The sequence below is a fragment of the Saccoglossus kowalevskii genome, chromosome 4 (assembly GCF_978046115.1).
Source record: "Saccoglossus kowalevskii chromosome 4, keSacKowa6.1, whole genome shotgun sequence".
In the NCBI taxonomy this organism is placed as follows: Eukaryota; Metazoa; Hemichordata; class Enteropneusta; family Harrimaniidae; genus Saccoglossus; species Saccoglossus kowalevskii.
The window spans coordinates 40222436-40238710 of NC_140644.1; the positions used below are offsets into that span (position 1 = coordinate 40222436).

At 40.4% G+C, this 16275-nt stretch overlaps 1 protein-coding gene across 1 annotated transcript in view; it reads right to left on the bottom strand.

Annotated features, from left to right (window-relative positions):
* LOC144353376 (kynurenine/alpha-aminoadipate aminotransferase, mitochondrial-like) overlaps positions 1-16275 on the bottom strand; it is a 120855-nt gene that overhangs the window by 31966 nt on the left and 72614 nt on the right. The window contains exon 4 of the mRNA XM_085498122.1: positions 5840-5972. Coding sequence (XP_085354248.1) covers positions 5840-5972 — 133 coding nt within the window. The remainder of the gene's footprint in view (positions 1-5839; positions 5973-16275) is intronic.

The window sequence follows — 16275 nt, forward strand, 5'->3', positions numbered from 1 at the left end:
CCAAAAATGAAAAAAAATATTCATCAAAATTAGAGAATTGAAGATATCATCACGAAAAGAACAAGTCTAGGAGAGGTCTACCCAAGGTACATATATACACTAAGTATCAAAGCAATTGGACTTGTGGTTTTTAACAAGAAGTTGAAAATACCAAGTTTTACTAAAATATAGAATAGAAGATATCATCACGAAATGAACAAATCTGAGAGAGGTCTACCTGTAGAATATCAAAGCAACCAGACTTGCATTTTTAACAAGAAGTCAAAAATATAACTTTTTACCAAAAATGACAAAAATATTCATCAAAATTAGAGAATTGAAGATATCATCACAAAATAAGCTATTATTATATTATATATATAATATCAAAGCAAGCATCATGAAATGAAGGAATCTAAGAGGTACATATATACCAAGTATCAAAGCAATAAGAATTGTAGTTTTCAAGAAGAATTTGAAAAAGTAAAAAGTTGACACGAATGACGGGCAATGATGAAGACAGACAATCACTCATATGATAACCTTCACTCGACAAAGTCAACAGCCGCGGGAGCTAAAAATCACCATATACGAATACCTAGATCAAATTCAATGAATAACTTAAAGAATAGACAGAAAAATCTAAATTGGCTAACTATTAGAAATAATTGTTTAAGGATTGAAATTGAACCCAAATCAATACAATGCCAAAGAAAGATGTAAAATGGTTAATGCTATAGATATTAAATCAATGCTGAGTGATTACTATACAGTTATTTGAAGTCTGTCACTGCATGATACTATATGACTAATTATATAGCTTGATTCAAGTTCAATATTCATTTTATCACATGCAAGAAACTCTTACATGTTATTTTGAAATGTAATGTGATCATGACCTTGTGGAATTTTAATATCATGTTTTGTCTTAGGAATCAGCAACTCTACAAATTCCATCTTGAAGGGGCCAATAAAACATGTTGGACCATACCACTAGTTATACAGGAATGGAAAGCTAACCTTAGAAGGGCTGCATGGACTAACTCCCAGTTACAATTATGGTACAACATAAGTGGCCATTCAAAAGTATTAGACTATACCACTAATTATGTGGGGGTATCAGTTACCCTGGATAGCGTACATGTATTCATTCCGCAGGTTACAAATACAACACAGGTGGCTGATGAAACATATATCAGACTATACCATGAATTTTGTATGTGTGTTCAATTATCTCTAAGTATGGAGCATCAATGTCTCTTAATTAATAAACAGAAGTCAGTCACAACCATGGATTCCTTTACTCTTGAAATACATCTGAAAACTTTTATAATGCGATGTATAATCACTGTAAGTAGAAAGTAATAAAAAGATCCAGTTTGTTTTTTCGGTAATCCTAGATGTGTTGACTGAATTATAACCATTTGGACAGTAAAGTTTTTCACATACTGAGGAATACTTTATTTTTGCTGGAATTAATTTTCGCTGAAAAGGCTTTTTGGACGTTTTGTATGGAATTTATTTTCACTGATTTCTGATTAGTTTAATGTGAAATATAGGAAAAAAAATATATTCGCTGGATTTTATTTTCATGCAATTATCCCTTCAGCCAAAATAGCGAAAAATAAATTCCAAGCAAAAATAAAGTATTCTACAGTATTTATCGAAGCAAAACACTTATAGTGTTATAATGGTTTTTTTAAGTCACTGTCATCACTGGGATCAGTGACCTTTGAATGTGTATCACCAGTGATCAGTCAAGTAGAAATAGTAAAAAATATATTATCAGATTTTCACAATTTTTTCATTATATTTTCATACAAGACATCTGTTGTTCATACCAAGGGAAGACTTTATACTGATGAATAAGGTGACCAAGTTTGAAAAAGTTTGCAATAGAATTAGTAAAGTTATTTTGCACACAAAAATTGTTAACGACAACATACCTTTTCCTTCAATCTTTGATGATACGGGCAAGGTAATGATCAAAACACATTAATGAGCTAATTAAATTAGTTTAAAACAAAAACCCAAATAATGTTATTATATAACAAGCAGCCTATTGGCGGAGATAGCACCGCTGTTAGCAATGCACATTTCAATTAACTGAAGATATCATTAGAAAATGAACAAACCTAAGTCTACCTATATGTATAATATCAAAACAATTGGTCTTGCTCTTTTCAATAAAAATATTTATCAAAATTAGAAAATTAAAGATATCATCATGAAATGTACAAATCTGAGAGAGGTCTATCTGAGGTACCTGCATATATAATATCAAAGCAATTGGACTTGCAGTTTTCAATAAGAAGTTGAAAATATTACTTTTAACCAAAAATGAAAAAAATATTCATCAAAATTAGAGAATTGAAGATATCATCACGAAAAGAACAAGTCTAGGAGAGGTCTACCCAAGGTACATATATACACTAAGTATCAAAGCAATTGGACTTGTGGTTTTTAACAAGAAGTTGAAAATACCACGTTTTACTAAAATATAGAATAGAAGATATCATCACGAAATGAACAAATCTGAGAGAGGTCTACCTGTAGTGTCTATATGTATAATATCAAAGCAACCAGACTTGCATTTTTAACAAGAAGTCAAAAATATTCATCAAAATTAGAGAATTGAAGATATCATCACAAAATAAGCTATTATTATATTATATATATAATATCAAAGCAAGCATCATGAAATGAAGGAATCTAAGAGGTACATATATACCAAGTATCAAAGCAATAAGAATTGTAGTTTTCAAGAAGAATTTGAAAAAGTAAAAAGTTGACACGAATGACGGGCAATGATGAAGACAGACAATCACTCATATGATAACCTTCACTCGACAAAGTCAACAGCCGCGGGAGCTAAAAATCACCATATACGAATACCTAGATCAAATTCAATGAATAACTTAAAGAATAGACAGAAAAATCTAAATTGGCTAACTATTAGAAATAATTGTTTAAGGATTGAAATTGAACCCAAATCAATACAATGCCAAAGAAAGATGTAAAATGGTTAATGCTATAGATATTAAATCAATGCTGAGTGATTACTATACAGTTATTTGAAGTCTGTCACTGCATGATACTATATGACTAATTATATAGCTTGATTCAAGTTCAATATTCATTTTATCACATGCAAGAAACTCTTACATGTTATTTTGAAATGTAATGTGATCATGACCTTGTGGAATTTTAATATCATGTTTTGTCTTAGGAATCAGCAACTCTACAAATTCCATCTTGAAGGGGCCAATAAAACATGTTGGACCATACCACTAGTTATACAGGAATGGAAAGCTAACCTTAGAAGGGCTGCATGGACTAACTCCCAGTTACAATTATGGTACAACATAAGTGGCCATTCAAAAGTATTAGACTATACCACTAATTATGTGGGGGTATCAGTTACCCTGGATAGCGTACATGTATTTATTCCGCAGGTTACAAATACAACACAGGTGGCTGATGGAACATATATCAGACTATACCATGAATTTTGTATGTGTGTTCAATTATCTCTAAGTATGGAGCATCAATGTCTCTTAATTAATAAACAGAAGTCAGTCACAACCATGGATTCCTCTCACAAGGTAGGTCGTACCTTTACTCTTGAAATACATCTGAAAACTTTTATAATGCGATGTATAATCACTGTAAGTAGAAAGTAATAAAAAGATCCAGTTTGTTTTTTCGGTAATCCTAGATGTGTTGACTGAAAGTATAACCATTTGAACAGTAAAGTTTTTCACATACTGAGGAATACTTTATTTTCGCTGGAATTAATTTTCGCTGAAAAGGCTTTTTGGGCGTTTTGTATGGAATTTATTTTCACTGATTTCTGATTAGTTTAATGTGAAATATAGGAAAAAAAAATATATTTGCTGGATTTTATTTTCATGCAATTATCCCTTCAGCGAAAAATAAATTCCAAGCGAAAATAAAGTATTATACAGTATTTATCGAAGCAAAACACTTATAGTGTTATAATGTTTTTTTTAAGTCACTGTCATTTATACATTTCATAATTATTACTGAATTCTTGCTAATTCTTTATCATGCTGTGTTAAATATAAATATTAAATTAGTAGCACCCACATCTGAGTTGTCTGTTTTTCATTTGCTTAATTCCTGTTGATCACATGGATAATATTACAGCCTATTCTAACTGAGGTAGGAGGATAAAACCCCCACCCCACCCTACCCAAAATTGTAGTTGAGAAACTTATTGTAATTTAAACTCAGCCTAATTCTTTCTGGAGAATCATTATGTTGGTCCACAACTCGGATTGTGCATAAAGTATTTGTAAAGGTTTCTAAAACTTGTGAAAAAACTTAAACAGGACATTTTAACACATAAATTATGGTTTTACGTGTTTCTAAAGTTTAATTTTAATCAAAATTAATGATGATTCTATGATTATCAAATAATGACCAGGCATTATGCACACAAAGTCCAGCTGTTACAGAAATGTAAGCAGGATATGGACAATAGAGATTTATGTTTATGTATGTAGCTATAGTGAAGTATTCACTATGTGTTTATTGAAAGCAGACATTGCATGAAAGTGTCATATCAGTCAGGTTGCAGATGATCCTTTCACAATAAGCTTTGTTAAAAATTAAGCAGCAGTAGATTATTTAGCTAGTGTGAGATATTCAAATATGTGTTTATTGGGTGACAGTACTATACAAGCAAGGCTGGAAATGATCTTTTCATGGTGTGACAGATACAGGGGTGGGTGGGTAGGGGAATGGGGTGATGATTGGTGGAATGCCATGCTGTGACAGATACAGGGGTGGGTAGGGGAATGAGGGGATGTTTAGTGGAATGCCATGCTGTGACAGATACAGGGATGGGTAAGGAATGGAGTGATGATTGGTGGAATGCCATGCTGTGATAGATACAGGGATGGGTAGGGGAATGGGGTGATGATTGGTGGAATGCCATGCTGTGACAGATACAGGGGTGGGTGGGGGAATGGGGTGATGATTGGTGGAAAGCCATGCTGTGACAGATACAGGGGTGGGTGGGGGAATGGGGTGATGATTGGTGGAAAGCCATGCTGTGACAGATACAGGGGTGGCCGAGGGGAAGACGTGTAGTGGCGTGAAGCTAGGCGATTTGGTGCCGTACGCGAGCGCCGGTTCGAGTCACGCACGCAGTACGTATTTACTATAATTAGACATAGTCTTTACCTTGCCGTTTATTCGGTGTTATTTGCTTACTTTACTTCCTATGTCGACAGCAACTATGTGGTACAAATATGAATGTAATTGGTCAAGTACTTTTGAAGAAGAAGTCTTTTAAAGGAAAACTTCACGTGGGACACGGGACGCGGATGGACGACGCCGGAGAGACCCTCATACAAACAGCTCCGCTGGGTCATCAGCAGAGCTAAAAAAGATATATTCTAATTTGCATATCAATATATTTATAGTGGAGTTGCTACGTTATTTTTAAATGATCATGAAGTCTTGATGCTCAGTGTATTATAGATGATAGATGAGCATCTAAAGATGTTCTAAAACTATTTCATACTTGACTGTGTGAACTATTAATTTTATAGAATAATTAGATATATTTATATATTGTCAGAAAACTCTACTACAACCTTATACTTCCTTTTTCGTAAAGAAGGAATTCCAAAAGTTAATTTTGCACATGGATCCAACCTTCAAATTCTTGCCATGTGATAAGAAATGTATAGAAGTACAATCAAAATGTGGACATGACAACCAACAAAATGTTGCCCCATAATTCCAATACTGTTTTTTCCAAGCCTTGGAATAACTGAGAGTAAAGGGAATTGTCACAATGTTACAGATATGATAGTGGATAGTGTACCTTACAGAGGCCATCTTGACTACCAGTTGTAATGATTAAATCCATCTGACCATGCTCTTTACTATAATTTACAGTTGGAGGACTGTGTTCCTCAATTTGGAGTTTCTTCAGCCACTCAACCAATTCTGGAAGTCTGATTAAAAGAAAGATTGACAATGCTATTACCTACTCCTCCTGACACTCACATGTCAAATGCTATTACCTACTCCTCCTGACACTCACATGTCAAATGCTATTACCCACTCCTCCTGACACTCACATGTCAAATGCTATTACCTACTCCTCCTGACACCCACATGTCAAATGCTATTACCTACTCCTCATGACACTCACATGTCAAATGCTATTACCTACTCCTCCTGACACTCACATGTCAAATGCTATTACCTACTCCTCCTGACACTCACATGTCAAATGCTATTACCCACTCCTCCTGACACTCACATGTCAAATGCTATTACCTACTCCTCCTGACACTCACATGTCAAATGCTATTACCCACTCCTCCTGACACTCACATGTCAAATGCTATTACCTACTCCTCCTGACACCCACATGTCAAATACTATTAACTACTCCTCCTGACAATCACATGTCAAATGCTATTACCCACTCCTCCTGACACCCACATGTCAAATGCTATTACCCGATCCTCCTGACACTCACATGTCAAATGCTATTACCTACTCCTCGTGACACTCACATGTCAAATGATATTACCTACTCCTCCTGACACTCACATGTCAAATGATATTACCTACTCCTCCTGACACTCACATGTCAAATGATATTACCTACTCCTCCTGACACTCACATGTCAAATGCTATTACCCACTCCTCGTGACACTCACATGTCAAATGATATTACCTACTCCTCCTGACACTCACATGTCAAATGATATTACCTACTCCTCCTGACACTCACATGTCAAATGATATTACCTACTCCTCCTGACACTCACATGTCAAATGCTATTACCCAATCCTCCTGACACCCACATGTCAAATGCTATTACCTATTACTCCTGACACTCACATGTCAAATGCTATTACCCACTCCTCCTGACACTCACATGTCAAATGCTATTACCCACTCCTCCTGACACCCACATGTCAAACACTATTAACTACTCCTCCTGACAATCACATGTCAAATGCTATTACCCACTCCTCCTGACACTCACATGTCAAATGCTATTACCCACTCCTCCTGACACCCACATGTCAAATGCTATAATCCACTCCTCCTGACACTCACATGTCAAATGCTATTACCCACTCCTCCTGACACCCACATGTCAAATGCTATTACCCACTCCTCCCGACACTCACATGTCAAATGCTATTACCCACTCCTCCTGACACCCACATGTCAAATGCTATTATCCACTCCACCTGACACTCACATGTCAAATGCTATTACCCACTCCTCCTGACACCCACATGTCAAATGCTATTACCCACTCCTCCTGACACCCACATGTCAAATACTATTACCTACTCCTCCTGACACCCACATGTCAAATACTATTACCTACTCCTCCTGACACTCACATGTCAAATGCTGTTACCCACTCCTCCTGACACTCACATGTCAAATGCTATTACCCACTCCTCCTGACACCCACATGTCAAATACTATTACCCACTCCTCCTGACACCCACATGTTAAATACTATTACCTACTCCTCCTGACAATCACATGTCAAATGTTATTACCCACTCCTCCAGACACTCACATGCCAAATGTTATTACCCACTCCCCCTGACACTCACATGACAAATGCTATTACCCACTCCTCCTGACACTCACATGACAAATGCTATTACTCACTCCTCCTGACACCCACGTGTCAAATGCTATTACCCACTCCTCCTGACACCCACATGCCAAATGCTTTTACCTATTACTCATGACACCCACATGTCAAATGCTATTACCCACTCCTCCTGACACCCACATGTCAAATGCTATTATCCACTCCACCTGACACTCACATGTCAAATGCTATTACCCACTCCTCCTGACACCCACATGTCAAATGCTATTACCCACTCCTCCTGACACCCACATGTCAAATACTATTACCTACTCCTCCTGACACTCACATGTCAAATGCTATTACCCACTCCTCCTGACTCACATGTCAAATGCTATTACCCACTCCTCCTGACACCCACATGTCAAATGCTATTACCCACTCCTCCTGACACCCACATGTCAAATACTATTACCTACTCCTCCTGACATCCACATGTCAAATGCTTTTACCTATTCCTCATGACACCCACATGTCAAATGCTATTACCTACTCCTGCTAACACTCACATGCCAAATGTTATTACCCACTCCTCCTGACACCCACATGTCAAATGCTATTACCCACTCCTCCTGACACCCACATGTCAAATGCTATTATCCACTCCACCTGACACTCACATGTCAAATGCTATTACCCACTCCTCCTGACACCCACATGTCAAATGCTTTTACCTATTCCTCATGACACCCACATGTCAAATGCTATTACCTACTCCTGCTGACACTCACATGTCAAATGCTATTACCCACTCCTCCTGACACCCACATGTCAAATGCTATTACCTATTCCTCCTGACACTCGCATGCCAAATGCTATTACCCACTCCTCCTGACACTCACAGGTCAAATGCTATTAACCACTCCTCCTGACACCCATGTGTCAAATGCTATTAGCTACTCTTCCTGACAATCACATGTCAAATGCTTTTACCTACTCCTCCTGACACCCACATGTCAAATGCTATTACCTACTCTTCCTGACAACCACATGTCAAATGCTTTTACCTACTCCTCCTGACACTCACATGTCAAATGCTATTACCCACTCCTCCTGACACTCACATGCCAAATGCTATTACCCACTCCTCCTGACACTCACAGGTCAAATGCTATTAACCACTCCTCCTGACACCCATGTGTCAAATGCTATTACCTACTCTTCCTGACAATCACATGTCAAATGCTATTACCCAATCCTCCTGACACCCATGTGTCAAATGCTATTAACCACTCCTCCTGACACCCATGTGTCAAATGCTATTACCTACTCCTCATGACACCCACATGTCAAATGCTATTACCTACTCCTCCTGACACTCACATGTCAAATGCTATTACCCACTCCTCCTGACACCCACATGTCAAATGCTATTACCCACTCCTCCTGACACTCACATGTCAAATGCTATTACCCACTCCTCCTGACACTCACATGTCAAATGCTATTACCCACTCCTCCTCAAACCCACATGAAAAAAGCTATTACCCACTCCTCCTGACACTCACATGTCAAATGCTATCACCCACTCCTGACACTCACATGTCAAATGCTATTACCCACTCTTCCTGACACCCACATGTCAAATGCTATTACCTACTCCTCCTAACACTCACATGTCAAATTCTATTACCCACTCCTCCTGACACCCACATGTCAAATGCTATTACCTACTCCTCCTGACACTCACATGTCAAATGCTATTACCCACTCCTCCTGACACTCACATGTCAAATGCTATTACCTACTCCTCCTGACACTCGCATGCCAAATGCTATTACCCACTCCTCCTGACACTCACAGGTCAAATGCTATTAACCACTCCTCCTGACACCCATGTGTCAAATGCTATTAGCTACTCTTCCTGACAATCACATGTCAAATGCTTTTACCTACTCCTCCTGACACCCACATGTCAAATGCTATTACCTACTCTTCCTGACAACCACATGTCAAATGCTTTTACCTACTCCTCCTGACACTCACATGTCAAATGCTATTACCCACTCCTCCTGACACTCACATGCCAAATGCTATTACCCACTCCTCCTGACACTCACAGGTCAAATGCTATTAACCACTCCTCCTGACACCCATGTGTCAAATGCTATTACCTACTCTTCCTGACAATCACATGTCAAATGCTATTACCCAATCCTCCTGACACCCATGTGTCAAATGCTATTAACCACTCCTCCTGACACCCATGTGTCAAATGCTATTACCTACTCCTCATGACACCCACATGTCAAATGCTATTACCTACTCCTCCTGACACTCACATGTCAAATGCTATTACCCACTCCTCCTGACACCCACATGTCAAATGCTATTACCCACTCCTCCTGACACTCACATGTCAAATGCTATTACCCACTCCTCCTGACACTCACATGTCAAATGCTATTACCCACTCCTCCTCAAACCCACATGAAAAAAGCTATTACCCACTCCTCCTGACACTCACATGTCAAATGCTATCACCCACTCCTGACACTCACATGTCAAATGCTATTACCCACTCTTCCTGACACCCACATGTCAAATGCTATTACCTACTCCTCCTAACACTCACATGTCAAATTCTATTACCCACTCCTCCTGACACCCACATGTCAAATGCTATTACCTACTCCTCCTAACACTCACATGCCAAATGCTATTACCCACTCCTCCTGACACTCGCAGGTCAAATGCTATTAACCACTCCTCCTGACACCCACGTGTCAAATGCTATTACCTACTCTTCCTGAAAATCACATGTCAAATGCTTTTACCTACTCCTCATGACACCCACATGTCAAATGCTATTACCTACTCCTCCTGAAAATCACATGTCAAATGCTTTTACCTACTCCTCATGACACCCACATGTCAAATGCTATTACCCACTCCTCCTGAAACCCACATGAAAAATGCTATTACCCACTCCTCCTGACACTCACATGTCAAATGCTATCACCCACTCCTGACACTCACATGTCAAATGCTATTACCCACTCCTCCTGAAATCTACATGAAAAATGCTATTACCCACTCTTCCTGACACCCACATGTCAAATGCTATTACCTACTCCTCCTGACACTCACGTGTCAAATGCTATTAACTACTCCTCCTGACAATAACATGTCATATGCTATTACCCACTCCTCCTGAAACCCACATGCCAAATGCTAATACCCACTCCTCCTGACACCCACATGTCAAATGCTATTATCCACTCCTCCTGACACTCACATGTCAAATGCTATTACCCACTCCTCATGACACCCACATGTCAAATGCTATTACCTACTCCTACTGACACTCACATGTCAAATGCTATTACCCACTCCTCCTGACACCCACATGTCAAATGCTATTACCTATTCCTCCTGACACTCACATGCCAAATGCTATTACCCACTCCTCCTGACACTCACAGGTCAAATGCTATTAACCACTCCTCCTGACACCCACGAGTCAAATGCTATTAGCTACTCTTCCTGACAATCACATGTCAAATGCTTTTACCTACTCCTCCTGACACCCACATGTCAAATGCTATTACCTACTCTTCCTGACAACCACATGTCAAATGCTTTTACCTACTCCTCCTGACACTCACATGTCAAATGCTATTACCCACTCCTCCTGACACTCACATGCCAAATGCTATTACCCACTCCTCCTGACACTCACAGGTCAAATGCTATTACCTACTCTTCCTGACAATCACATGTCAAATGCTATTACCCAATCCTCCTGACACCCATGTGTCAAATGCTATTAACCACTCCCCCTGACACCCATGTGTCAAATGCTATTACCTACTCCTCATGACACCCACATGTCAAATGCTATTACCTACTCCTGACACTCACATGTCAAATGCTATTACCCACTCCTCCTGACACCCACATGTCAAATGCTATTACCCACTCCTCCTGACACTCACATGTCAAATGCTATTACCCACTCCTCCTGACACTCACATGTCAAATGCTATTACCCACTCCTCCTCAAACCCACATGAAAAAGCTATTACCCACTCCTCCTGACACTCACATGTCAAATGCTATCACCCACTCCTCCTGACACTCACATGTCAAATGCTATTACCCACTCTTCCTGACACCCACATGTCAAATGCTATTACCTACTCCTCCTGACACTCACATGTCAAATTCTATTACCCACTCCTCCTGACACCCACATGTCAAATGCTATTACCTACTCCTCCTGACACTCACATGCCAAATGCTATTACCCACTCCTCCTGACACTCACAGGTCAAATGCTATTAACCACTCCTCCTGACACCCACGTGTCAAATGCTATTACCTACTCTTCCTGACAATCACATGTCAAATGCTTTTACCTACTCCTCATGACACCCACATGTCAAATGCTATTACCTACTCCTCCTGACAATAACATGTCAAATGCTTTTACCTACTCCTCATGACACCCACATGTCAAATGCTATTACCTACTCCTCCTGACACTCACATGTCAAATGCTATTACCCACTCCTCCTGGCACCCACATGTCAAATGCTATTACCTACTCCTCCTGACACTCGCATGTCAAATGCTATTAACCACTCCTCCTGACATTCACATGTCAAATGCTATTACCCACTCCTCCTGACACCCATGTGTCAAATGCTATTACCTACTCTTCCTGACAATCACATGTCAAATGCTTTTACCTACTCCTCATGACACCCACATGTCAAATGCTATTACCTACTCCTCCTGACACCCACATGTCAAGTGCTAATACCCACTCCTCCTGACACTCACATGTCAAATGCTATTACCCACTCCTCCTGAAACCCACATGAAAAATGCTATTACCCACTCTTCCTGACACCCACATGTCAAATGCTATTACCTACTCCTCCTGACACTCACATGTCAAATGCTATTACCCACTCCTCCTGACACTCACATGTCAAATGCTATTACCCACTCCTCCTGAAACCCACATGAAAAATGCTATTACCCACTCCTCCTGACACCCACATGCCAAATGGTTTCACCTACTCCTCATGACACCCACATGTCAAATGCTATTACCCACTCCTCCTGACACCCACATGTCAAATGCAATTAACCACTCCTCCTGACATTCACATGTCAAATGCTATAACTCACTCCTCATGACACCCACATGTCAAATGCTATTACCCACTACTCCTGACACTCACATGTCAAATGCTATTACTCATCACTCCTCCTGACACTCACATGTCAAATGCTATTACCCACTCCTCCTGACACTCACATGTCAAATTCTATCACCCACTCCTCCTGACACTCACATGTCAAATGCTATTACCCACTCCTCCTGAAATCTACATGAAAAATGCTATTACCCACTCTTCCTGACACCCACATGTCAAATGCTAATACCCACTCCTCCTGACACCCACATGTCAAATGCTATTATCCACTCCTCCTGACACTCACATGTCAAATGCTATTACCCACTCCTCCTGACACTCACATGTCAAATGCTATTACCCACTCCTCCTGAAATCTACATGAAAAATGCTATTACCCACTCTTCCTGACACCCACATGTCAAATGCTATTACCTACTCCTCCTGACACTCACGTGTCAAATGCTATTAACTACTCCTCCTGACAATAACATGTCATATGCTATTATCCACTCCTCCTGAAACCCACATGCCAAATGCTAATAACCACTCCTCCTGACACCCACATGTCAAATGCTATTATCCACTCCTCCTGACACTCACATGTCAAATGCTATTACCCACTCCTCATGACACCCACATGTCAAATGCTATTACCTACTCCTGCTGACACTCACATGTCAAATGCTATTACCCACTCCTCCAGACACCCACATGTCAAATGCTATTACCTATTCCTCCTGACACTCGCATGCCAAATGCTATTACCCACTCCTCCTGACACTCACAGGTCAAATGCTATTAACCACTCCTCCTGACACCCACGTGTCAAATGCTATTAGCTACTCTTCCTGACAATCACATGTCAAATGCTTTTACCTACTCCTCCTGACACTCACATGTCAAATGCTATTACCTACTCCTCCTGACACTCACATGTCAAATGCTATTACCCACTCCTCCTGACACTCACATGCCAAATGCTATTACCCACTCCTGACACTCACAGGTCAAATGCTATTACCTACTCTTCCTGACAATCACATGTCAAATGCTATTACCCAATCCTCCTGACACCCATGTGTCAAATGCTATTAACCACTCCTCCTGACACCCATGTGTCAAATGATATTACCTACTCCTCATGACACCCACATGTCAAATGCTATTACCTACTCCTCCTGACACTCACATGTCAAATGCTATTACCCACTCCTCCTGACACTCACATGTCAAATGCTATTACCCACTCCTCCTGAAACCCACATGAAAAATGCTATTACCCACTCCTCCTGACACCCACATGCCAAATGGTTTCACCTACTCCTCATGACACCCACATGTCAAATGCTATTACCCACTCCTCCTGACACCCACATGTCAAATGCAATTAACCACTCCTCCTGACATTCACATGTCAAATGCTATAACTCACTCCTCATGACACTCACATGTCAAATGCTATCACCCACTCCTCCTGACACTCACATGTCAAATGCTATTACCCACTCTTCCTGACACCCACATGTCAAATGCTATTACCTACTCCTCCTGACACTCACATGTCAAATTCTATTACCCACTCCTCCTGACACCCACATGTCAAATGCTATTACCTACTCCTCCTGACACTCACATGCCAAATGCTATTACCCACTCCTCCTGACACTCACAGGTCAAATGCTATTAACCACTCCTCCTGACACCCACGTGTCAAATGCTATTACCTACTCTTCCTGACAATCACATGTCAAATGCTTTTACCTACTCCTCATGACACCCACATGTCAAATGCTATTACCTACTCCTCCTGACAATAACATGTCAAATGCTTTTACCTACTCCTCATGACACCCACATGTCAAATGCTATTACCTACTCCTCCTGACACTCACATGTCAAATGCTATTACCCACTCCTCCTGGCACCCACATGTCAAATGCTATTACCTACTCCTCCTGACACTCGCATGTCAAATGCTATTAACCACTCCTCCTGACATTCACATGTCAAATGCTATTACCCACTCCTCCTGACACCCATGTGTCAAATGCTATTACCTACTCTTCCTGACAATCACATGTCAAATGCTTTTACCTACTCCTCATGACACCCACATGTCAAATGCTATTACCTACTCCTCCTGACACCCACATGTCAAGTGCTAATACCCACTCCTCCTGACACTCACATGTCAAATGCTATTACCCACTCCTCCTGAAACCCACATGAAAAATGCTATTACCCACTCTTCCTGACACCCACATGTCAAATGCTATTACCTACTCCTCCTGACACTCACATGTCAAATGCTATTACCCACTCCTCCTGACACTCACATGTCAAATGCTATTACCCACTCCTCCTGACACTCACATGTCAAATGCTATTACCCACTCCTCCTGAAACCCACATGAAAAATGCTATTACCCACTCCTCCTGACACCCACATGCCAAATGGTTTCACCTACTCCTCATGACACCCACATGTCAAATGCTATTACCCACTCCTCCTGACACCCACATGTCAAATGCAATTAACCACTCCTCCTGACATTCACATGTCAAATGCTATAACTCACTCCTCATGACACCCACATGTCAAATGCTATTACCCACTCCTCCTGACACTCACATGTCAAATGCTATTACTCATCACTCCTCCTGACACTCACATGTCAAATGCTATTACCCACTCCTCCTGACACTCACATGTCAAATTCTATCACCCACTCCTCCTGACACTCACATGTCAAATGCTATTACCCACTCCTCCTGAAATCTACATGAAAAATGCTATTACCCACTCTTCCTGACACCCACATGTCAAATGCTAATACCCACTCCTCCTGACACCCACATGTCAAATGCTATTATCCACTCCTCCTGACACTCACATGTCAAATGCTATTACCCACTCCTCCTGACACTCACATGTCAAATGCTATTACCCACTCCTCCTGAAATCTACATGAAAAATGCTATTACCCACTCTTCCTGACACCCACATGTCAAATGCTATTACCTACTCCTCCTGACACTCACGTGTCAAATGCTATTAACTACTCCTCCTGACAATAACATGTCATATGCTATTATCCACTCCTCCTGAAACCCACATGCCAAATGCTAATAACCACTCCTCCTGACACCCACATGTCAAATGCTATTATCCACTCCTCCTGACACTCACATGTCAAATGCTATTACCCACTCCTCATGACACCCACATGTCAAATGCTATTACCTACTCCTGCTGACACTCACATGTCAAATGCTATTACCCACTCCTCCAGACACCCACATGTCAAATGCTATTACCTATTCCTCCTGACACTCGCATGCCAAATGCTATTACCCACTCCTCCTGACACTCACAGGTCAAATGCTATTAACCACTCCTCCTGACACCCACGTGTCAAATGCTATTAGCTACTCTTCCTGACAATCACATGTCAAATGCTTT